This window comes from Ranitomeya variabilis, chromosome 1 (assembly GCF_051348905.1).
Source record: "Ranitomeya variabilis isolate aRanVar5 chromosome 1, aRanVar5.hap1, whole genome shotgun sequence".
In the NCBI taxonomy this organism is placed as follows: domain Eukaryota; kingdom Metazoa; phylum Chordata; class Amphibia; order Anura; family Dendrobatidae; genus Ranitomeya; species Ranitomeya variabilis.
In genome coordinates this window covers 914,957,061-914,982,672 of record NC_135232.1, presented here as the reverse complement: position 1 = coordinate 914,982,672, position 25,612 = coordinate 914,957,061, and the positions used below count along the sequence as shown (strand labels likewise).

Sequence of the window (25,612 nt, the reverse complement as noted above, 5' to 3'; positions counted from 1 at the left end):
TTTTATCCCCCAAGTGCTTCACAGAAGTTTATACCGCCCGTACGTGAAAATAAAAAAACCGATTTTTTCCACAAACATGATGGTTTAGTCCCCAATTTTTAATTTTCACAAGGGTAACTGAAGAAATTGGACCACAAAAGTTGTAGTCCAATTTGTCCTGAGTACGCCAATACCCCATATGTGGGGCAGAACCACTGTTTGGGCGCATGGCAGGGCTCAGAAGGGAAGGAGCGCCATAAGACTTTTTCAAGCTAAAATTAGCTGGAATTGAGATTGGACGCCATGTCGCGTTTGGTGAGCCCCTGATGTGCCTAAACAGTGGAAACCCCACACAAGTGACCCCATTTTGGAAACTAGACGCCCTAAGGAACTTATCTAGATGTGTGGTGAGCACTTTTATCCCCCAAGTGCTTCACAGAAGTTTATACCGCCCGTACGTGAAAATAAAAAAACCGATTTTTTCCACAAACATGATGGTTTAGTCCCCAATTTTTAATTTTCACAAGGGTAACTGAAGAAATTGGACCACAAAAGTTGTAGTCCAATTTGTCCTGAGTACGCCAATACCCCATATGTGGGGCAGAACCACTGTTTGGGCGCATGGCAGGGCTCAGAAGGGAAGGAGCGCCATAAGACTTTTTCAAGCTAAAATTAGCTGGAATTGAGATTGGACGCCATGTCGCGTTTGGTGAGCCCCTGATGTGCCTAAACAGTGGAAACCCCACACAAGTGACCCCATTTTGGAAACTAGACGCCCTAAGGAACTTATCTAGATGTGTGGTGAGCACTTTTATCCCCCAAGTGCTTCACAGAAGTTTATACCGCCCGTACGTGAAAATAAAAAAACCGATTTTTTCCACAAACATGATGGTTTAGTCCCCAATTTTTAATTTTCACAAGGGTAACTGAAGAAATTGGACCACAAAAGTTGTAGTCCAATTTGTCCTGAGTACGCCAATACCCCATATGTGGGGCGGAACCACTGTTTGGGCGCATGGCAGGGCTCAGAAAGGAAGGAGCGCCATAAGACTTTTTCAAGCTAAAATTAGCTGGAATTGAGATTGGACGCCATGTCGCGTTTGGTGAGCCCCTGATGTGCCTAAACAGTGGAAACCCCCCACTAGTGACCCCATTTTGGAAACTAGACCCCCTAAGGAACTTATCTAGATGTGTGGTGAGCACTTTTATCCCCCAAGTGCTTCACAGAAGTTTATACCGCCCGTGCGGGAAAATAAAAAATCCTATTTTTTGCCCACAAAAATGATCTTTTAGTCCCCAATTTTTTAATTTCCCAAGGGTAACAGGAGAAATTGGACCACAAAAGTTGTTGTCCAATTTGCCCTGAGTACGCTGGTACCCCACATGTGGGAAAAAACGGTTTGGGCACACGTTGGGGCTCGAAAGGGAAGTACTGACGTTTTTGAATGCAGACTTTGATGGAATCGTCTGCGGGCGTCATGTTCCGTTTGCAGAGCCCCTGATGTGCCTAAACAGGAAAAAAAACCACAAGTGACAACATTTTGGAAAGTAGACCCCCAGAGAATAACCTAGATGTGCCAACTTTGGAATTATTCTATTTCCTGTAAAGTAAATTAGTAGTGCATGGAGGTGTGGTACAATTTAAAGCAATCCTTCATACACAGGCCAGGTTTGTCGGGGCAGGTGTCGCATTGATAGATGGTGTCACTTCGAATTCCTCTTTTGTAGCACACTCGGCACCTTTTTTGCGGCTTACCTTTTTTTTTCAGTTGGCGGGACCACCCCAGGAAAATGCTGGCCTGGTACGACACGTGCACCTTCAGTTCCAGAAGTACTGGAGCCCGCTCCTTCCCTCGTGCCAAACATCAGGGCCTTAACCACTACCTCCTGGAAATGAAGGTACGACGTATCGGTGTTGCGTGCACATCGTGACAGCAGGAAAGCGTTGAGCATTGCCATTTGTACGATGTGCACGGACAGCTTTTTGTACCACACCCTGGCCTTTCTCAAAGCACTGTATGGTTGGAGGAGTTGATCGGAGAGATCAACGCCCCCCATGTTTTTGTTGTACCCCAGTACACAGTCCGGTTTGCAGACCTGTGCAGAGGTACCCCGTACAGTGCTGAGGGCGCTGCCATCACCGTGTATGGTGGTCAACAGAAGGACATCCCTTTTGTCCTTGTACTTGACAACCAGCAGGTGGTCGCTACATTGGGCTTTGCTCTCGCCTTTTCTGAGAATCTGCCCAAGTAGCGTCTTCGGGAGGCCTCTCTGATTTTTGCGGACAGTACCGCAAGCTGCGATACCTCGCGCAAAGAGAGATTTGTAGAGTGGGATGCTGGAATAAAAGTTATCGGTATAGAGGTGATAACCTTTATCCAGCAGTGGGTGCACCAAATCCCACACAATTTTCCCACTCACTCCCAGGATAGAAGGACACTCAGGCAGTTCAATCCTGCTGTCCTTCCCTTCGTAGACTCTAAAGCTGTGGGTGTACCCTGAGGTACTCTCACACAGCTTGTAGAGTTTGATTCCGTACCTGGCCCTCTTGCTGGGCAGGTATTGACGGAATCTAAGCCGCCCCTTAAAATGAATTAAGGACTCATCCACGCAGATGTCCCTTTGAGGCACGTACACTTCTGCAAACTTTTTGTTGAAGTGTTCGATGACCGGCCGAACTTTGAACAGACGGTCAAAGTTGGGGTCATCACGTGCGGGACACCGTGCATTATCGTTGTAATGCAGGAACTTATGGATGGCCTCAAAGCGCGTCCGGGTCATGACCATTCGGAATACTGGAGTGTTATATAAAATATCCACACTCCAATATTGCCGAAGTTCAGGCTTCTTCAGGATCCCCATGTGGAGGACCAGGCCCCAAAACTGCATCATTTCAACTGCGTCTACAGGAGACCAGTTAGAATATGATGAACCCGAGTTTTGGTCCAAAAATTGCCGAGCATACAGATTAGTTTGCTCCACCATGAGGTTGACGAAAGCCTCAGAGAAAAAGACTTTGAAAAAGTCTAGTTCTGTGAGGCCGGTGGTGTCAAACTTGATTCCTGATTCTGCCACAAAATCAGGAATCAGTGGCTCGTAATTTTCAGGTGTCGAGGTCCATATGGGGTCCGCAGTGGGGTGCGCTGGTTCGTCTTCAGCAATGGTGGGCGCTTCATCTTCATCTTCATCAACGATGGGCCTAGCCTCATCTTCTGTCCTGCGGCGTCTGCGTGGCGGTTCCGCAGGGCCGGAGGAGGAAGATGAGGAGTGGGAAGAGGATGAGGAAGAATCAGAAAAATAAAGAAAAGTGGGATCCTCTCCCTCGCTATCAGTGTCGGAGGCAAGGAAAGAATATGCCTCCTCCGCTGAATAGCGCTGTTGGGACGAACGAGATGAGCGGGACATTTTTTTTGTAAGTGTGGTGCTTGGGTGCACTTTATTGGTAACTGTGTAAGTGTGGGGGGATAGTGTTTGGTGCAAACTACTCTGAAAAGAAAAAGCTAAAGGAAAAAAAAATACCTGTGAAAGAAAAGTATAAAACAGCAGGCCCTAGCTCTGATAAGTGAACCGCGTCACTTATCAAAGTTTGGCGGCTGCTGGGTGTGTGAACGGGGATGTGAAAAAAAAAAACCGCAGGCACGAGAGCTCTGATAAATGAACCGCGTCACTTATCAAAGTTCAGTGGCTGCTGGGTGTGTGAACGGGGATGTGAAAAAAAAAAACGCAGGCACGAGAGCTCTGATAAATGAACCACGTCACTTATCAAAGTTCAGCGGCTGCTGGGTGCGTGCACAGGGATGTGAGAAAAAAAGAAAAAAAAGCACGGGTTAGACGCGGCGGGGTGAGCGCACGGAGATGTGGGGGAAAAAAAAAAGGAAAGCACGGGTTAGATGCGGCGGGGTGAGCGCACGGAGATGTGGGGAAAAAAAAAAAAAAAAAGAAAAAGGAAAGCACGGGTTAGACGCGGCGGGGTGAGCGCACGGAGATGTGGGGAAAAAAAAAAAGGAAAGCACGGGTTAGATGCGGCGGGGTGAGCGCACGGAGATGTGGGGAAAAAAAAAAAAAAAAAAAAGGAAAGCACGGGTTAGACGCGGCGGGGTGAGCGCCCGGAGATGTGATGAAAAAAAAAGAAAAGGAAGGCAAGGGTCAGATGCGGAGGCTGGGTGAGCGCACGGGGATGTGTAAAAAAAAAAAAAAAGAAAACGGCAGGCACGAGAGCTTTGATAAGTGAACCGCGTCACTTATCAAAGTTCGGCGGCTGCTGGGTGTGCGCACAGGTGTGGTGAAAAAAAAAAAGGAAAACGGCAGGCACAAGCTCTGATAAGTGAACTGCGTCACTTATCAAAGTTTGGCGGCTGCGGGATGGGTGTACGGAATTGGGCAAAGGGGGCTGCTGAAAAAAAAGCGAGCACGAGTGTTGATCAGTGAACTGCGTCACCAATCAACGCTCGGCGGCTGCTAAAAGTGCGCACGGCGGCGACGCAAAGAGGGACGGAGGGGGTAAAAAAGAGGGGGGAAGGGGGGGAAGGAGGGGGGGATGGGGGGGTGGATGGAGGGGGGGATGGATGGAGGGGGGGATGGGGGGGTGAAGTGAGACCGGGTAGGGGCTGTTAGCACTTACCTTTTGTAGTCTCTCTTCTTTCTTTGGTTTTCTTTCTTCTTTCTTTCGCTTTTTTTGTATCGCAGGGGATTGTGGTGTTACAGGCTTCTGTAGCACCACAAGGCCCAGCAAGACAGGATCTGGCTGTGTGACCGCTCAGCAGGAGTCCCTCAGCTAGAGTGAGGACCCCTGCAGAGCGGCCACACAGGTCACCTGCAGGTGACAGACAGGTCACAGAGCGGTCACACCGCTGCTGTGAGCTGTCATTGGTGGGATCGAATGATAACATCGATCCCACCAATCCCTGCAGGGCTTGGTGACCATGGCAACTGCCTTGGATCTCTCCTATCCTAGGCAGGTCACTGCCAGGTCACCAGCAGGGCACACAGCGGTCACAACGTGACCGCCGCTGTGCCCTGTGATTGGCGCGATCGTCAATCGCATCGATCGCGCCAATCAGCACCTGCAGGCCCTGCTGGGCCTGCACTAATCACTGGCCTGTGATCGGTGCCATTGCAGCACCGATCCAGGCCGCTACACCGGGGGACAGCAGGGAGCAGGGCGTACGGTACAGAAGGGCACAGCGGCGGTATTACCGCCGCTGTGCCCTGTGATTGGCGCGATCGTCGATCGCATTGATCGCGCCAATCAGCTCCTGCAGGCCCTGCTGGGCCTGCACTAGGCTCTGGCCTACGATCGGTGCTATTGCAGCACCGATCCAGGCCAGTACAGCAGGGCACAGCGGCGGTAATACCGCCGCTGTGCCTTGCGATTGGCGCGATCGATACGATCGGCGATCGCGCCAATCCGGGGGGGTTGTGCCGGTGCCTGGCGTTGCCAGGCACCGGCCCTAGGATCGAGTACATCGGTACTCGATCCTAGCCTGCGACCTCATTGTTTCAGCCGCTCCGATTGGCTGAAACAATGAGGAACGCTGTGATTGGCTGTTCAGAATTGAATAGCCAATCACAGCGATCCAGAGGCCTGGGGGGCGGAGCCAGGCCCGGGGATGTCGGCGCCATCTTCATCCAGGTAAGATGGCACCGGCAATTTAATGCGATCACCGCGACTTAAGTCGCGATGTCGCATTAAACAGTATGACGTACTATACCGTCGGTGGGAATTAAGGCCCACCCCACCTCGACGGTATAGTACGTCAGATGGGATTAAGGGGTTAAGGATCTCTGGTCACTAATGAAAAAAAAGCATGGATGTAATGGTAAGGAGTTAAGGTAGTGTAAAGCGTTAATTAGAAATTTCCGCTTGATGGATCAAAGTAAAAGAACTAAAGGCCCTTGTAGGTCTATTTTACCAACTATAAAACTTTGTCCAGAATTTCACGTACAAATAAAATGCAGATTAAAAAATACCAACGAGGTTGCACAACTGTATTCCCTGTTGGAGATAAAGAGGTGTATACAAGCATAACATAGGTGTGATCCACTTCCTCTACAAAACTGAAATCATGAACCCTACAGAAATCGCTCTCAACTGCTTAAAGGAAGTCTGTGAGCACATGTAGCCTTGTAAGGAACATAGCCCTTATAAAAATTGTGCCTTTATTTATTTATTTTTAAATGGCATCCTCTGTTTGCCATAAAATGTTGATTATTCTCATATGCAAATTAGGTTGGTGCCACCTTGGCGTGCTCAAGCGTTTTAGTTTAGTTACCTCCACAGGTTTTGCATGCATCCCTGCCTCCCACCCTTTAGATTGCCAGTGATGGCTTTCCAGAAGTGACCGCTGACTGCACTGAGATCTAACAGTACTAGGGGCTATGCCTCGTACAAGGCTATGTGCTTAGCTTAAACTGTCATTTTGAGCAGACAGGCTCCAATTTATTTATCTGGGTTCTAAGTAAAAACCCAGCTCAGACACTTGTCACAGCTTAGTATTCATCGGTGCAGTATTAGAAAAGAACTCAAAGGGAACCTGTCAGCACATTGTCACATTTTAAAGTAGTGATATGACAGTACAGGTGCTAAAACCTTTAATGAAAAAGACAACTTGTGTGTATCGATCCGATATGCCAGCCATAGCGTAGAAGCAACATGCAAATCAGGCTGGAAGTGCATTGGGGGCGTCAGTGCATTTGGATGGCTTCTCCTGAGTCCATTGACATGCCCCTAGTGCCATCTAAAACCTATTCCCATTAATAACATTAATAAATATACCATAAATAAGACATAATCAAACTTACTGAATATTTGGGGTAATGCCTTCCAGAAGAACAATGTTTACACCACCAATATGGGCTGTTGCACATGTTTCAGTCATTTTTTGATGCAGAACATCTAAACACAAATACAGGCAGTTAAAAGCCATTAGTTATTTAGACTAATTTGAGGGAAAAATAAGTAAAGGCACAAATGACAAAAAAAAAAAAATCTATAGATAATTGAAAGAAAATATTAATAATATATATATAACAGTAAAAGCTTAAAACTGTATGACATTGTGACAAGAAGCAGCAAATTAATGATGATAATACCCGTGGTATCCAACAGAGTAAATTTATTTGTAATGGGGTACACACAGGGTTTTTCAGGGGGTATCGTTTTGAAAGAAATAAATTGGGTAGCACCATTTTCTTCTGTAAAAACGTCTCCTCAAAGTCACCTACATAGATGTGAACATAGCCTAAACAAAATACAAATGAACACATGCCGTCAGCATTCAGAACAATACCTTTCATTTTTTCCTTTAGGGTAAAACTCCCATGAATCCTTTTGAGCTCAGATTCCATTGTCAGACCCCCGATATCAGCTTCTAGGTGGGTGCGATTAACCATGCCGATTCCGAACACAATCAAGGTAACGTGCTGGGGTTCAGCTGCAACCAAGCTGCGCTTTCTTTGACTTCTGTTTAAGCTGTTGCTGTCCTGTTCATTCTCAAACACCACTTTGCATGTGGGCTCCGACGGACTCCTCCCTCCTGGGGATTATTCAAAAAAGGAGAAAGGGTTAACTGAATACCCATGTGACATTACAAAATATATGAAACTCACTTCCATGTAGGTCAAGTCTTACAAATGACTGCAGTGTTTGAAACACATAAATGTGAGCCAGGAAGCAATAAGCTGTTCAGTTTGCTTACCTGCTGGACCAAGTGGTTCCGAGGACTTTTCCAAAAATCCAGTGGGGTCAGAGATTAAAGAGTAAAAGTTGAGCAGCTTGTACATGTTCTGCCAGCACTCGGCTGACGGCTCACTTTGTTCAGACACAGTTATGGAGTCAGAGTCATCCATATGAATTGCCATATGGTCTACCGCATCTTTTGAGCCTTTTCGGGACACCTTGGAGGTTCTTCTCTCTGACCTTCCCACAGAGCTTTTGTTCCTAGTTTCCTTTTTGTTGGCATCATTGTTTGCTCTTTTGTTCTTTATATTATTAACCCTGGCACCACCATTTAAACTGCCTCGAGAACTACGGCTGAAATCTGAGGAGCGAAAGTCCCTGTGTTTTCTCGTCTTGAAGGTAGGTGTTGGTGAAGCTGAACCGGCTGTATATCTGTTTAGTTTGATATCAGTCTGTGTTGCTTTGATATCGTCAATCATAGTACTGAACTGATGTATAAGCCGTACCAAAGCCATGTCTACGTGCTGACTGATGGACTGGCAGGAGATGGTAAAGTTGCAGTGAAAGGTATTGTAGTATCTCTTGCTGAGATCATGGAAGGAGAGAGCACTGGTAGAATTCTGGGGGGTGCACATAGACTTTTCCATTATCACTGCATTAATGCTGAAAGTTTCCAGCATTAAAGCTGGTTTGAATTCAAGAGGAGGTAGATTTATGGCTCCTTGCCTACAACATTAAATAAATAAAAGTAAATGAAATAGTCTAAAAAGAAAGAATATCTCGTATCATACTTATCAACAAATGCGCAGTGCAAAAACCTTGTCTCTGCGTCAGATTTGAAGACAATCACATTAATGAAGAAACAAACCTTCTGGCTCTTTTACTTCTCCTTTCCTTTGATGTATCAGAATCTACTATGTCAGCTCTAAGACAGTCTAGTGTGCCAGAGAAGGACAAGTGTTCCCCAAAATACATCCTATAGCTGAGAGGTACGACGTCTTGTGCCTGGATGCCTGTATGACTGAGCAGAGGCTTGAAAACCACCTGTGAAAGAGAAGAGTCAGAGAAATGCCTTAGTAAAACAAAATGAATATTGGAGACATTTTACCAATGGTTATGTTAACAAAGAATTATTGCTATGGTGTTAAAACTCAAGTAGAAAATGCCTCAAATTCGACCTTTTCTTTGCCATTTTGTAATCTTTTCTCCAAGGGATTTTAAAGTGATATTCTAAGGTCTATGGTATAAGAATGTCTGTGAAAAAAGAATGCCATCTACATGCTGAATTTTGATAAGCACACCAAACTCCAAACATTGCAAAAATCTAATTATTTGAGAATGTTTTTTTTTATAGGACAGCCATGCCCCACAGTAAAAAAAGAAAAGCATGTCCATATTTTGCTACTAACAGTCTGCAAGCAGCATCGTGCCTCAAAAATTTGCAGATGAGTAAGCGCTCATTCACATATCTAATTTTAAAGTATAGGTTATGTGTTTCTGAAAGAACAAGCACCAATTATATATAGACTATAAACTGTTTCACATGCACAAGAAAAAGAGACATGTTCCTTTTTGGTCTGAGTCATTGATGAAACTCACCAATGCGAGTGAATGGGTCCATTTAATTGTTTTCTTATTTAAAAAATAATAATAATAATAATCAGATACTACAATGGCACAGTGCTGGTAAAAATGGAAGTAAAGTAATTCAACCAACACTGACTCAAAAATGTTATAAAATGATATTTTTGCTATTCCACCTGTGCATCTGCAAGCTGGACTGCAGGAAATCCTTGGTTGCCCTCTTCGATTCCAGCTATATCGTCTTGGCTACTGCTGTGTTGGGAATGGGTTCCATCCAATGTGTTTTGTTCACTGGACAGGACCGTATTGAAGTCAGACGCTGATGGGATAGTCGGCAGGTTATGTGTAGTTCCTAAAATGACAAATTACATTTTCTTTAGGATAACTAATAAAGAGAAAAAACATTAACATACTGTAAAATTGATTTGTCTAAATCTGATACACAATGTCAGTCTGTAATCTAACAACGTGTACTTTCTCAAAGGGGTATAGGCCACAGAAATAAACATGTTATATATAGTGCCTTGAAAAAATATTCATACCCGTGAACTTTTCCACATTACGCCGACAAACTTAAATGTATTTTATTGGGATTTTATTTGATATATCAACACTAAGTAGCTAATATTTGTTAAGTGTAAAGAAAATGATACATGGTTTTCAAAATATTTAAAAAAATATAAATCTGAAAATTGTGATGTCCATTTGTATTCAGCCCCTTGTAGCCTGAAACCACTAAACAAAATCTTGTGCCCAATTACCTCCGTAAGTCTCATAATTATTAAACAGAGTCAATCTGTGTGTAATTTAGTCTTGGCATAACTGCAGCTGTTGTGTGAAGACATAAGAGGTTTGTTTGAGAAGATTAGAGATGAAACATCATGAAAACAAAGGAACACACCAGACAGGTCAGGGATAACGTTGTGGAAAAGCGTAAAGTAGGGCAAGGTTATAAAAGTAGGGCAAGGTTATAAAAATAGCCCAAGCTCTGATTATCTCAAGAAGCACAGTTCAGTCAATCATCCAAACATGGAAGGAGTATGGCACAAAAGCAAACCTACTTAGACATGGCAGTCCATCTAAACTAATAAGAAGAAAACTCCGGCACACTGCTTTTCTTGAAATGAACAATTCTTTGTTTATTACTTTTTTATCATATTTTTTTCAAAATATTCTTTCAAATGGTGGGATTCCATATATGAGAAAAATTTTTTTTTAACAAACTTCAGGTGGATAAATATATATTCTCTCTGATGAACACATACACTTTCGGACACATATGCTTTCAACGTTTCGGCTGAAAAGCCTTTATCAAGAAATAATGTCCTTCTGTAACACATATGAAAGATTATTTAAGACAACAAAACAAAAACCAAGAAATTTCAAATGTCGAGACATTTAATAACATGTCCCTTATTAGCTTATTATCCCCAACCACCATATGAATAATACAATCCTTGCCTACTTTTTGTATACCAGAGGAGAATCTTCAAAGGAAAAAATAGTAAAAAAACCTATGGAAAATAGGAGTTCTTTTAACACAGAAACCTATGTATTTGATATGTTCAGCTGACAACAATAAGGGCCACATCCTAACTGACCATGCGGTACATCCTTATAATTCTTATACATGTTGTATTAAAAAAAGGAGAAAAGAAATCTAATAAATATATATCCCCTATCTATCGCATAGGGATATGAATATGCTGGAGATGTGGAATAGGGTAGAGTGGGAAATTGGATTTTTTAAAGCGCTCATGCATATAACCATATATAACAAAAGGAAAATTGCTATACTTGCAAGTGTGTTGCACAGGAGAAAAGAGAATCCACTCTGTGGAGACAGATTTCCATAATTAGTGCCTTATGTACAGGCTAATTAGAAGACCGTGCATTAAATAAATACCTTAGTCCAATAACCGGTATGCACCGTGCTCGATGTGCTTTTGCGCGACCGCAGTCAAAGAAGCGTGTGTGAGAAGACAGCGTGTTACCAGCTTTTACCCTCTCAGTGCTCGTATCCGCCCTAATACTTCCGGGTGAAAGTTCACAAAAGAACATGTGACGGGAGCGTTATTGCAAGGTCCGGAGTGGGACGAGAAGTGCCGGAAAAGACCGAAGTTATGCGCATGCGCTGTTTATTGGTGCTCTGTTTCTAATTCCTGCTTGTGTGCTGAAAAAGGAAGGAAAGAAAGGACATAATTAGAGCATATAATATAAATTTTCCTATTCTATCCACTCTCCATGTATCTGTATATAAGAAGAAGCATGTATAGAAAGTCATTAATAGAAATTATGATTTTGGCTGAAACTAATCTTTAGACATAACCACACAGAAATGGGCACAATTGATGAAAAATTGGGGGAATTTCTGGTGAAACAACATCCAGTGATGCCGGTATTCTATACCCTTCCAAAGATTCACAAACACCCAACAAAGCCCCCAGGACCACCTATAGTTGCGTCCACAGAGTCCTTATTATCTCCTCTAGCTATTATACTTGAAAAGATTTTATCTCCCTTAATACCAAGTATCAAATCCTATCTTAGGGACACGATGGATTTCTTAAAGTCTCTTCGTGATATTGGCAGAGTACCTTCAAAAGGTATATTAGTAACGATGGATGTAAATAGTTTATATACTAGTATTAGACATGGAGATGGATTGGAGTCAGTCATGTCATTTTTGTGTAGCCACACGGATTTCTCAAGCAATCAACGAGCTTTTTGCCGAGACTTACTCACACTGGTATTGACCCGCAATTTTTTCATGTTCGAGGATCAATTTTACATACAAAAGAAGGGCACTGCCATGGGGTTGAATATGGCACCCCCTTATGCCAACATCTTCATGAATCAATTTGAGATATCACATGTCTATTCACATCCTAGTTTCACATCCTATGTGACATATTGGCGACGTTATATAGATGACATTTTTCTCATATGGACAGGTGACGTTGAGACCCTTCTTACATTTCACAGAGATCTCAATTCCAGTTTACCAGGCCTGACCCTCTCAATATCTTATGATTCCACTTCCATGAATTTTTTGGATACCATGGTGATCATTAATGACGACAGGAACATAGAGACAGATCTATATGTAAAAACAACAGACAGAAATAGTCTACTAAAATACGACAGCTGCCATCCTCACCATGTAAAAAAAGCTCTCCCCAAGTCACAACACGACAGGGTCGACAGAATTGTGTCCAATTCAGACACCAGTCAGATTAGACATCAAGAGATGAATACTAAGTTTTACAACAGAGGATACCCGGAGCACATTCTCTCAGTAAAAGGTGATGTGACTAGACCAGATAAACACCAGAGAGCACCAAAACTTGCTTTTGTTAACACATTCCACCCATTTAATTATCTTATAAACAAATGTGTCCTTCAGCATTGGGACATCTTGGGCAAAGCATACCCCCATGTGAAAGAATTTCATTCTATGCCAATTATTTGCAATAAACGCTGCCCCAACATTCGGGATCGTTTGGTCAGGGCTGACGTGGGCTCTAGAGACAGGGGACCAGTACAAAGAGTGCTAGCTACATCACGTAATGGGACATTCCCTTGCTTAAGCTGTTACCAATGTTCAAATGTGTCAAAAGGGGATTCCTTTACACATCCACGTTCAGGAAAGAGATTCCAAATTAAGGGTTATTTCACATGTAATTCTTCTTTTGTCATTTATCTGATAAAGTGTCCGTGCGGTCTCGGGTACGTTGGGGAAACTACCCAGCATATCCGAGATCGCATCTCACAACACAAATCCACTATTAGATGTGGTAAGACTCTGTTGCCAATTCCAGCTCATTTTTTACAGGCAAAACATAGTGTGGCACAATTAAAATATCAAGTGATAGACCATGTCCCGTTGGCTAGAAGAGGGGGTGACAGGATCAAAAAACTTAAGGAACGTGAATCTTTTTGGATCCACACACTACAAACCTTATCACCACACGGTTTAAATAGAGAATATGAGATCTCTTATTAAGATAATGGAGTACATATGACTTCTCTCATAATAGTCATTTGTTCTTAAAATTATTATGTGGTCTTTCTCATCATAACTGTATGTTCTTATTCTCCAGATTGTAACAAGTGATGGTAATGTATGTTGAGGTATATTCTTCTAACCTCTAAAATGACTCTAATATAGACTTGATGGTCCTCAGGTTATGTCTAAAGATTAGTTTCAGCCAAAATCATAATTTCTATTAATGACTTTCTATACATGCTTCTTCTTATATACAGATACATGGAGAGTGGATAGAATAGGAAAATTTATATTATATGCTCTAATTATGTCCTTTCTTTCCTTCCTTTTTCAGCACACAAGCGGGAATTAGAAACAGAGCACCAATAAACAGCGCATGCGCATAACTTCGGTCTTTTCCGGCACTTCTCGTCCCACTCCGGACCTTGCAATAGCGCTCCCGTCACATGTTCTTTTGTGAACTTTCACCCGGAAGTATTAGGGCGGATACGAGCACTGAGAGGGTAAAAGCTGGTAACACGCTGTCTTCTCACACACGCTTCTTTGACTGCGGTCGCGCAAAAGCACATCGAGCACGGTGCATACCGGTTATTGGACTAAGGTATTTATTTAATGCACGGTCTTCTAATTAGCCTGTACATAAGGCACTAATTATGGAAATCTGTCTCCACAGAGTGGATTCTCTTTTCTCCTGTGCAACACACTTGCAAGTATAGCAATTTTCCTTTTGTTATATATGGTTATATGCATGAGCGCTTTAAAAAATCCAATTTCCCACTCTACCCTATTCCACATCTCCAGCATATTCATATCCCTATGCGATAGATAGGGGATATATATTTATTAGATTTCTTTTCTCCTTTTTTTAATACAACATGTATAAGAATTATAAGGATGTACCGCATGGTCAGTTAGGATGTGGCCCTTATTGTTGTCAGCTGAACATATCAAATACATAGGTTTCTGTGTTAAAAGAACTCCTATTTTCCATAGGTTTTTTTTACTATTTTTTCCTTTGAAGATTCTCCTCTGGTATACAAAAAGTAGGCAAGGATTGTATTATTCATATGGTGGTTGGGGATAATAAGCTAATAAGGGACATGTTATTAAATGTCTCGACATTTGAAATTTCTTGGTTTTTGTTTTGTTGTCTTAAATAATCTTTCATATGTGTTACAGAAGGACATTATTTCTTGATAAAGGCTTTTCAGCCGAAACGTTGAAAGCATATGTGTCCGAAAGTGTATGTGTTCATCAGAGAGAATATATATTTATCCACCTGAAGTTTGTTAAAAAATTTTTTTTCTCATATATGGAATCCCACCATTTGAAAGAATATTTTGAAAAAAAATATGATAAAAAAGTAATAAACAAAGAATTGTTCATTTCAAGAAAAGCAGTGTGCCGGAGTTTTCTTCTTATTATACTATTTTTCCAGAGCACCTCTGACTTATCAAGTGAGCACCCTCTTCACCATACAATTTTAGTCCATCTAAACTGACATCCCAAGCAAGTAGAGCACCAATTATAGAAGCATCCAAGAGGCCCCTGGTTATTCTGGAGGTTCTGTAGAGATCGACAAGACAACTATTATATACTCCACATATCTGCCCTTTATAGTATTGCAGCAAAAAAGAAAGCAATTTTTTAAAGCAAGCCTTGAGAAGTTCCATTTGCAGTTTGCAAAAAGCCATGTACAGGACACAGCTAGCATGTGGAAGAAGGTGCTCTGGTTAGATGAGACCAAAGTAGAAGTTTTGAGACTAAATGCAAAATGCTATGTACGGCAGAAAACAAGCACTGCAAATCACCCTGAAACACCATCCCTACTGTAAAACATGGTGGTGGCAGCATCTTGCGGTGGGATGCTTTTCTTTAGCAAAGACAGGCTAACTGGTCAGAGATGATTGGAAGATTGATGGAGCTAAATACAGGGCAATCCTGGAGAACAACCTATTAGAAGCTTCAAAAAGCATAGGGGCATAGGTTCTCCATCCAGCAGGACGATTCTAAACATACTGCCAGAGCTACAAAGGAATGGTTTAGATCAAAGCATATTCATGTGTTTGAATGGAACAGTCAAAGTCCAAACCTAAATCCCATTGAACCCCAAAAGGCTAGCAGCAGTAATTGCAGCGAAAGGTGGTCCTACAAAGTATTGGCTCAGGGGGAATGAATACAAATGCACATCACAATTTTAGGATTTATATTTTTAAAATATTTAGAAAACCATGTATAATTTTTTTTACACTTGACAAATACTTGCTCCTTTTTGTTGTTGTAGCACATAAAATCATAACAAAATACATTTAAGTTTGTGGGTGTAAGGTGAAAAAATGTGGAAAAGTTCATGGGGTATAAATACTATTTCAAGGCACTGTACTCTGTGAGCTTGGATGTCAATAAACCTCAGGTTAAGGAGTTGTCATTAATTATTTTGGTAAATCATATGTAGTTTAGTACAACCCATCTTTCTTAAAATCAACTATTGCCAAACCTAATTTATACGGAAACATTTTACTTAAACAAGTTTTTCACCCCAGGGCAAACTTCTGGCAAGCAACGTAGCTTACTGAATACTGGTGGTGTGCAATATTAAGATTTTTGGTACTCAGTGTAATATCTCTTTCTCATAGCCTTCATTGGGGGGCACAAGAACCATGGGTTGTACGCTGCCAACCCGAGGCTGACACTAAGTATACAGGTCCTTCTCAAAAAATTAGCATATAGTGTTAAATTTCATTATTTACCATAATGTAATGATTACAATTAAACTTTCATATATTATAGATTCATTATCCACCAACTGAAATTTGTCAGGTCTTTTATTGTTTTAATACTGATGATTTTGGCATACAACTCCTGATAACCCAAAAAACCTGTCTCAATAAATTTGCATATTTCACCCGTCCAATCAAATAAAAGTGTTTTTTAATAACAAACAAAAAAACCATCAAATAATAATGTTCAGTTATGCACTCAATACTTGGTCGGGAATCCTTTGGCAGAAATGACTGCTTCAATGCGGCGTGGCATGGAGGCAATCAGCCTGTGACACTGCTGAGATGTTATGGAGGCCCAGGATGCTTCAATAGCGGCCTTAAGCTCATCCAGAGTGTTGGGTCTTGCGTCTCTCAACTTTCTCTTCACAATATCCCACAGATTCTCTATGGGGTTCAGGTCAGGAGAGTTGGCAGGCCAATTGAGCACAGTAATACCATGGTCAGTAAACCATTTACCAGTGGTTTTGGCACTGTGAGCAGGTGCTAGGTCGTGCTGAAAAATGAAATCTTCATCTCCATAAAGCATTTCAGCCGATGGAAGCATGAAGTGCTCCAAAATCTCCTGATAGCTAGCTGCATTGACCCTGCCCTTGATGAAACACAGTGGACCAACACCAGCAGCTGACATGGCACCCCACACCATCACTGACTGTGGGTACTTGACACTGGACTTCAGGCATTTTGGCATTTCCTTCTCCCCAGTCTTCCTCCAGACTCTGGCACCTTGATTTCCGAATGACATGCAAAATTTGCTTTCATCAGAAAAAAGTACTTGGGACCACTTAGCAACAGTCCAGTGCTGCTTCTCTGTAGCCCAGGTCAGGCGCTTCTGCCGCTGTTTATGGTTCAAAAGTGGCTTTACCTGGGGAATGCGGCACCTGTAGCCCATTTCCTGCACACGCCTGTGCACGGTGGCTCTGGATGTTTCCACACCAGACTCAGTCCACTGCTTCCTCAGCAATCTTCCTCAGGGTCCGGTCACCTCTTCTCGTTGTACAGCGTTTTCTGCCACATTTTTGCCTTCCAACAGACTTACCATTGAGGTGCCTTGATACAGCACTCTGGGAACAGCCTTTTTGTTGAGAAATTTCTTTCTGGGTCTTACCCTCTTGCTTGAGGGTGTCAATGATGGCCTTCTTGACATCTGTCAGGTCGCTAGTCTTACCCATGATGGGGGTTTTGAGTAATGAACCAGGCAGGGAGTTTTTAAAAGCCTCAGGTATCTTTTGCATGTGTTTAGAGTTAATTAGTTGATTCAGAAGATTAGGGTAATAGGTCGTTTAGAGGACCTTTTCTTGATATGCTAATTTTTTGAGACAGGTTTTTTGGGTTATCAGGAGTTGTATGCCAAAATCATCAGTATTAAAACAATAAAAGACCTGACAAATTTCAGTTGGTGGATAATGAATCTATAATATATGAAAGTTTAATTGTAATCATTACATTATGGTAAATAATGAAATTTAACACTATATGCTAATTTTTTGAGAAGGACCTGTATATCTTAGGGAAAAAAAAGCTGAGTCCTCCTCAAAAGCCTACACCTTGCCAGCAAACACCCAGCTATTTGGTTAGTAAAAAGCATTAAGAGATGCAAAACCAAGAACCCCTTAACAAGGGAGGGTGATGTGTCCTGCAATAAAGGCTACGAGAAAAATTTAAGATGAGTAGCAAAAATCTTCAATTCTCGGACAGAAAAGCAGTCCCTGGGGTGGGAAAACTAATACCAGTACTGCAGAAGGAAAATAGCAATCCATTAGACTATCACCCAAGCAACTGCCGCTTGGAGTACCTATCTTCTAAGAATACATAGACGCAAAAGTAAGAGCTCTGAAAAGATGTGGACTGAAGTAGGAGCAGCACTATGGAATAGAAGAACAGACGTCTTAACCTAGAAGGCTTCTATGACAAAGGGGAGCAAGCTGTGCCCTGGCAGGGGCGCCCTAGCTTAGCAAGAACTTCTGTGGGGTTAGATCAAAACCAATGATAACCCTAGAGGTGGGCAAACCTCTGCAAGAGCATAATGGGATGGCCAATAAGGCATCCGAACAAAGCTGTGAAAGGTAGGTAGAGATGTACAGCTCTTAGTACATCAGATTATGTAAGAACCTCTCAGGTGACAGATAAAGTGCTTTAAGGAAAGAGATCAATCTCCTCATTAAGATGAAAAGCTGAGAACAAGCTAGGGAGAAAAGGGGATGTCAAACGCAAATCTACACTGTTTCGGAGAAGGAGAAAGACCACTCGGAGCCTCACCCGATGGAATAGATTGTTACGAGGAACTAAATCACTCTGCTGGAGAGATATTTCCAACAAGCAAAAGGAAAGAGGGCTGAAGACCATCCAAGACTAGATTGAGATTCCTCAGATCTAAAGGTGCTAGTAGGGTGGACCCAAGTTCACCATGCTCAGGCAGGCAGTCTTGAACTACGGTCTACAAGTAAAGTTCAGCTGGACAAGGACAGCCAAGGCAGGAATCCCGCCCTTTGGAGTCAACCTTGGTTGAAGAAAACATTAGAAAGGGGTATAACATCATAGGAGCACTGCCAAAATGTCTTCACTTACAGAAAAGAGGCTTTCTAAATGAAAATGTGGAAAAGTGACGTCTAAGGCCCTAATTCCCTATTCCTAGTCAGACCAACCTAATCAAAAAGGCCAACGCCTTATAACATTAAGCTAAACTAAATAGCTGGGTTATGGCTGGCCAGGTGTAGGCTGTAGGGGAGAAGTCAGATTTTTTATGAACATGCATTCATATTGTTAGCCTCCATGTGGCACCATATAACCCATGGTTCCTGTGTCCCCCAATGAAGTCTCTGAGAAATACATGCAGTTAGAACTCAGCTTTACTAGCCGCTTCAAGTGATCATCACGTGACAGCAAGTATGATATTTACATACTTGTGGTCACGTTCTGACTAGATTCTCATCCATTTCTCTGAATGTTCCATTCAATATTAATATTCAGCAAGCCTACTTGTGTGTCAAACGTTTGACCTGGGGTGGAAAACACCTTTAAAGGGTTTGTCCAGGATTGAAATAATGAAGACCCATCCATAGTATAGGTCATCAATATATCAATATACTGTATAATTGATCACCCCAATGATCACCTGAAATTCACTCCGACAGTGGCTGGATAAAAGCAGTAGGAGATACAGTGCAGTACTCGGCAATGGCCAATAAGCAATGTTCTGAGCTGCGGAGTTCCACTTCATACAGCACGACTGGATGTCAGAACCCCCACTATTTCATTCTTGTGACCTATAATATGGATAGGTCATCAATTCTTCACTCCTGGACAAACCCTTTAACCTTAAGAGGAACCTGTCACCAGGAAAAATGTACTCTAATCTGCACGCACCATGTAATAAAACAAGGGGACACTAATAGTGATGAGTGAGTGTACTCGTTGCTCGGGTGACCTCCGAGTAAATTATGACTGATCGCAGATTTAGTTTTCATTGCGGCAGCTAAATGATTTAGAGCTACTAACCAGGCTGAGTACATGTGGGGGTTGCCTGGTTGCTAGGCAGCCCCTACATGTACTCAGCCTGGGTAGTAGCTCTAAATCATTCAACTGCCGCGATTAAAACTAAATCTCCGATCAGTCATAAATACTCGGAGGTCACCCGAGCAATGAGTACACTCACTCATCACTAGACACTAATAAACATATATAGTCCTGTGAGAAAAGATTTAGTATAACCTGTATTTTAATAATTTATATCTTTGCTCTTTCTGGGATTTTTGGTCCTGTGGTCAGTCCTATCAGTGATTGACAGCTATCTTTCTATGCACACTTATACAGATATCGCTTTCAGTCACTGATAGGACCGTCAATGGTCCAAAAAGCCCAGAAATAGCAAGAGATATCAATGAATAAAACACAGGGTAAACTAAATCTTTTTAAAAAGCAATATGGATAGATTCAAAGAGGGGTAGCATCTTCCAACCAAAAACCAGAAAGAAGAATTACCCCTTAAAAATATATATTTATTAAACATCAAAAATACAAAAAAAAATCAGAATATATAAATAAAAAACACCTGCATAGGAATATATAGGGAATCAAGGCAGAGTTCTCTGGGAGGTGATACAATAAACCTAACACTCGCCCTGGTAGGTCCTAGAGTCTGACGGCCTACCTTACAGCACCCTAATTATGCGATGTGGCGTTCCCGCTCCACAACGGCTATTCAATCCCTAAAAGTCCCTAAGTCTATAAGAGAAAACACAGAAAGAAACAGATGCAAAAAGATCCAAATGGATCCAATGCATTTGTATACAGTAAGTTCAAACACACTTGACTACTGATGTGCATATAAGCTAGATAATACTTTGTATAAGCTGGGTTAAAGAACAATAGCTGTTTTATTTTGACTAACTAATATGGTTATTGACTAGCATGCAGATGGTATGCTGTATAGTTAAAAAAGCCTCGCCCATTCACTCAAAAATAGTGTCTCCGAGGAATGCAGTTAGATACACGCTTGATCTAAAGAGATTCATACACTGTCTACCTATCTAGCAGTATATGGTAAACACGATGACTAAATATTAGGGAGGAAAACTCCAATGGTATAGGAGTGTCAGACTCAAAGTATAACAGAAGGCTACAGTATCAGCTTCATTAAGACCCTTATAGGAGTAGCCTCTAAGTCCCTGTGAAGGGCAAAAAACAGAGAGATATTCCAACAATAAAATGCAATCTTTTTGCATCTGCTTTTTTCTGTATTTTCTCTTATAGACTTAGGGACTTTTAGGGATTGAAGGGACAGCCATCGTGGAGCGGTGGCGCAACATCGCAAAATTAGAGTGCCAGCCTCCGCTGTTAGGTAGGCTGTCAGACTCTAGGGCCTACCAGGGGGAGTGTTAGGTTTATTGTACCTCCTCCCAGAGAACTCTGCCTTCATTCCCTATTAATTCCTATAGGGGTGTTATATATATATATATATATATATATATATATATATATATATATATATATATATATATATATATATATATGTGTGTGTGTGTGTGTATGTATATATATGTATATATATATATATGTGTGTGTGTGTATGTATATATATGTATATATATATATGTGTGTGTGTGTATGTATATATATGTATATATATATATATATATATATATATATATATATATTCTGAAATATAATATTGCTTTTTGATGTTTACTATACTAAATCTTTTCCCTGCTCTAAAACAGGTTGCCTACAGATTAGACTGCATTTTTCTGGTGAAAGGTTCCCCTTAATAGACCTTTGCTGTCAACCAAAAGTCTCTGTCCTAAGACAACTGTGGCAGAAAAGTGCTCCTATTCATTGCAGTATTTATAGATTTAAAGAACGGATATATTGAAATGTAGTACACAAAGACAAAAGTGATAAAACAAATAAATGGATTATGTATGATGATGCATGACAATGCTCACAGAAAACAATAAGACAATTTACTGAAAGGTATAGAGAATCAGGAATTGCTCCCCATGAATCCAACAATAGGCCTTTTAGTTGCCTCTTTTGTAGGTAATTCTCCATCAACGTCTATCTGTCATATCGTACTGCTTACGTATGATAGCAGTAATGTGATATTCTATTTATTCTAATGCTATTTATCCGTGACTTGCTTCACATTACGAGTTCCCTGTGAATGGTTCGTCCAACTTTTACACTACTCGTAAGTGGACAATCTTGGTCTAAGCAATGTTCCGAAAGAACCTCAGTGCCAATACCTGTTGGAAGACTGTTGTGTCCAGACTTGATCAGGGGTGACTCGTGTACCACACTGCCTCTATTACCCACTGCATTTGACATCCAGTTATAGAAGCTCACAGAGGATGGTTCAGACAATAAAGGATGTTCTGATAACATTTCTGTGGCCACAGGATTCCCTGTATCAATGAATCAGGAGAGGTTTCAGAGAATTCTTATGTCCAAGAATGAAAATAGAAGACATGGTTAACCACGGAGTAATATGTTTTTTAAATTAGTACTTTCTCGTTAACTATTGTGTGAGTGGCAAAACTATTACAGGACATCCACAAACAAGAACATTTGCTTTAAATCCTCCCTACAGAAGACTAGTTATATAAACCATCCAGTGGGGTGCAAGAAGGAATAATGTTATACAGAAGGGAATATAACATTACAGCTGACGTTGCCTGGAATAGGGTTTTAAATATTTTATAGCTGGCATTTAGAGTTGGTGCAAATTGATTGGCAGGACCCAGTCTATCATCCAGGTCAGTAATCTGTGGTCACTGGACGGGAACCCGGATATCCTCTTCCCAACTCCTGGAAACCATGGCTCCTCATTTGAATAACCAAAATGGCACAACACTGCATGTGAGTCACAGCGCATCGATGATGTCAAAACGGGCCGGCTAATCAAAAGAAGAGTACAGTGGCACGGATACCGAGAGTGAGGAAGGAGTTCTCGGGGCTCCCGTCCACCAACCACAGATTACAGACTTGTGCAATGGACCAGGTCCAGCAAATCGATTCATAGCAACTCTACTGGTAATAGAAAACAAATTTTAGAATAAAGTACATATCTGTCAGAATCATGTGTCATTGTCTGCAGCGAACAGGATTTTCTATTTATGATTTTATATGTGCAACAGTAATAATAATAATAATAATAATAATAATCTTTATTTTTATATAGCGCTAACATATTCCGCAGCGCTTTACAGTTTGCACACATTATCGTCACTGTCCCCATTGGGGCTCACAATCTAAATTCCCTATCAGTAAGAGAATAATGAGACAAAAAGTGTCTATCTACTAGAACATGATGGTATTCTCGTGTGGACACAAAGATATAGACATGTAACATACTGCTGGTGAGAACAGACTGATGGACTATGGAAATATACAGTACATCCGACACACAGTAATGCAGGAACTGAAGAGAGAAACTTCAGAGCAGCCTAGAATGAACAGCCACAAACCATTACCATCAGTACATTTCCTCCTGGAGATAAAATAGCACGCAAAACCTGGCAAAATGTACACTGCTCAGCAGAACAATGGCCTTAGATAAGTGTTTTAGGTCATGGTCATGTTGGAAAAGCACACATCTACCAAGGGCACAGGGTGATGATAGCATCTTCTCTTTCAATATATAAAACTGTACATCTGGGAATTCAAGATACCATCAATGAAATGTAGGTGTACAGCCATACTCATACAGCCCCACATAAGGACACTGCCACCACCATGTTTCACTGTAGGCATCATGCATGATACTTTGTATTCCTTACCTTTGCAACACCATATAATTTTTTTAAGCTATCAGTTCCAAAAACTTTTGTCTTGGTCGCATTACTCCAGAGCAAAGAGTACCAGGAGTCTTCATATTTTTCAGCATTGGCCTTGGCAAATTTTATGCTGGCTTTTTTATTCATGGGAGAGTCTTCCTTTGTGGGAGACATTCATGCATGCTATTCATCTGCAGTGTACGCCATATAGTGCCATGGGAAACACTCACCCAAGTATGGCTTTCTACTTCTTTAGGTAACTGCAGTGAATTTGCATATTAATTTTCTTCAACCCTTCTAATCAGCAGATGCTCCTATTTAGGTGTTAACTTCCATGGTTAGCCTGGACGTCTCTGTGAGATGGTTGCAGTTCCATCTTTATTACATTTTTGTATAAATTTTGCCACAATTTTCTAACTGATAGTAATGCTTTGTTGATCTTCTTGCAGCCTTAACCTATCTAGTGCAAATAAATTATTTTCTTTCTCAAGTCTTATGGCACTTCTCTTGCTTGCAGTGCCATTGCTGACAGCATGAAATGGGAAGGGTTGTTCTTTGTTAAGTAACGTCATTTTAGAGTCAACTGTCTACTGGACATCTGATTAATGTATAATTAGACTTACCAAATGGTTGGACCTGGTGGTTGGATTCTTGTCAATCAGAAGTTTGTAGTTTAAACATTAGCTTTGCTCCTAAGACTTTTATTTGCATAAACCGATTTTTGCAATATGGTCTTGAATTTGTTAGGAAAATTACCTTTTTTGTGTGCAAAATAACAAATCTTGTTTGCGATCAATGTCTCACATTAGCAGGAGTAATTTGTAGTATGTTAAGCCATAGAAAATGTTGATTCTGAAAGGAAACTAAAGGTTTTCTGACAAATCTGTTGAGATGTACTGATGAATGCTGAGCACTGTACAGCAATAATATCAGAATATCAGACTGTTATTGATTGGTGCACAGAGAAGCTAACTAGGAATACAAACAACTGAATAACACCATGTAACATCAAAAATTAGAGGGGTCTTCCCAGATTGCACATTTATCACCTGTCCACCTATCTGTAGAACAGGAGTCCCATGTCCTCCATTTCTCTTCAATGCATGACAACATTGAGGGGCAGATTGAAGAAAGAAAGGGTCATGTACAGCTCAGTACGACTCAATGCCTTTGTGAACGACTGAAACATTTGAGTGCCACAGTGCCATAACCAGTGAAAGGAGTGGCATTTCTCATGGCCACTTCATTGATGTGTGATGAGGAGGAATACAGGAAATGAGACCAGAGACCAGACTGTAATCATCTATCACGTGGATGCTTTTATTGCAAGGTATTCATTAGGAAAATAAAAATAAGGTAGGATCATTTATATTTTATAGATGCATGGGCAAAAGAGTGAGTGCCATATTACAAGTAGACATGGGCAAAGAACGCGTCACGCTGAGTGTCATGATTTGTGATGTTGAGAAAGGTCAGAGAACGAGTAAGCTCACTATAATTACGGCTTGTAGGTCTCATCATACTAATCTATTGGATTAATGGAAACCCAACTATGCTGTATCTCAGTTAATGCTAAGTGTTATTATCTTGTAGTGCCCATTTTCTTACAGATAAAGAAGTTGTCTAGTTTAATAGATGTGCAAAGCACATGATTTGCCAATATATACAGTGGGGAAAATAAGTACCGTATGTTTTGGGCTACAAGATGCCCTGGACCATAAGACGCAACTAGGTTTTAGAGGAGGAAATTAGAAAAATAAAAATTGAAGCAAAAAATGTCGTCAATTCTGTATTTAACATCCCTTATCCTGGTATATATGAACCCCTCATCCCCATCCTGGTATACATGGCCCCTCTCATCCCCAACCTGGTGTGCATGGCCCCCCCATCATGGTATGCATGCCCCCCCCCATCCCCATCCTGGTGTGTATCAGCCTTATTCTAGAATGCATGGCCCTCTCATCCCCATCCTGGTGTGCATATTCCTCTCATCCCTATCCTGGCATGCTTGGCTCCTCTATCCTGGTGTGCATGGGCCCTCTCATCCTTATCCTGGAATGCATGGCCCCTTTCATCCCCATCCTGGTGTGCATGGCCCCCTCATTCCCATCCTGGTATGCTTGGCCCCCCTCATCCTTAGCCTGGTAGGCATGGCCCCCTCATCCCTATTCTGGTAGGCACATCCCCTATATCCCTAGCCTGGCAGGCATGGCGCCATCTTCCCTATCCTGGTAGGAATGGTCCCGCTCATCCCTATCCTGGTAGGAATGGTCCCCCTCATCCCTATCCTGGTATGCAGGGCCCCATC

General features: G+C 41.6%; 1 protein-coding gene across 17 annotated transcripts in view; it reads right to left on the bottom strand.

Annotated features, from left to right (window-relative positions):
• Nucleotides 1-25,612, bottom strand: part of BLTP1 (bridge-like lipid transfer protein family member 1) — a 322,576-nt gene that overhangs the window by 95,801 nt on the left and 201,163 nt on the right. For 16 of the 17 annotated variants that reach the window (XM_077279045.1, XM_077279047.1, XM_077279052.1 and 13 more), the window contains exons 43-48: nt 21,775-21,933; nt 9,418-9,593; nt 8,526-8,701; nt 7,677-8,383; nt 7,269-7,514; nt 6,781-6,874 (exon numbers count right to left, since the gene is read on the bottom strand). In XM_077279045.1, coding sequence (XP_077135160.1) covers nt 6,781-6,874; nt 7,269-7,514; nt 7,677-8,383; nt 8,526-8,701; nt 9,418-9,593; nt 21,775-21,933 — 1,558 coding nt within the window. The remainder of the gene's footprint in view (nt 1-6,780; nt 6,875-7,268; nt 7,515-7,676; nt 8,384-8,525; nt 8,702-9,417; nt 9,594-21,774; nt 21,934-25,612) is intronic. The other variant, XM_077279055.1, reaches the window with a different exon arrangement.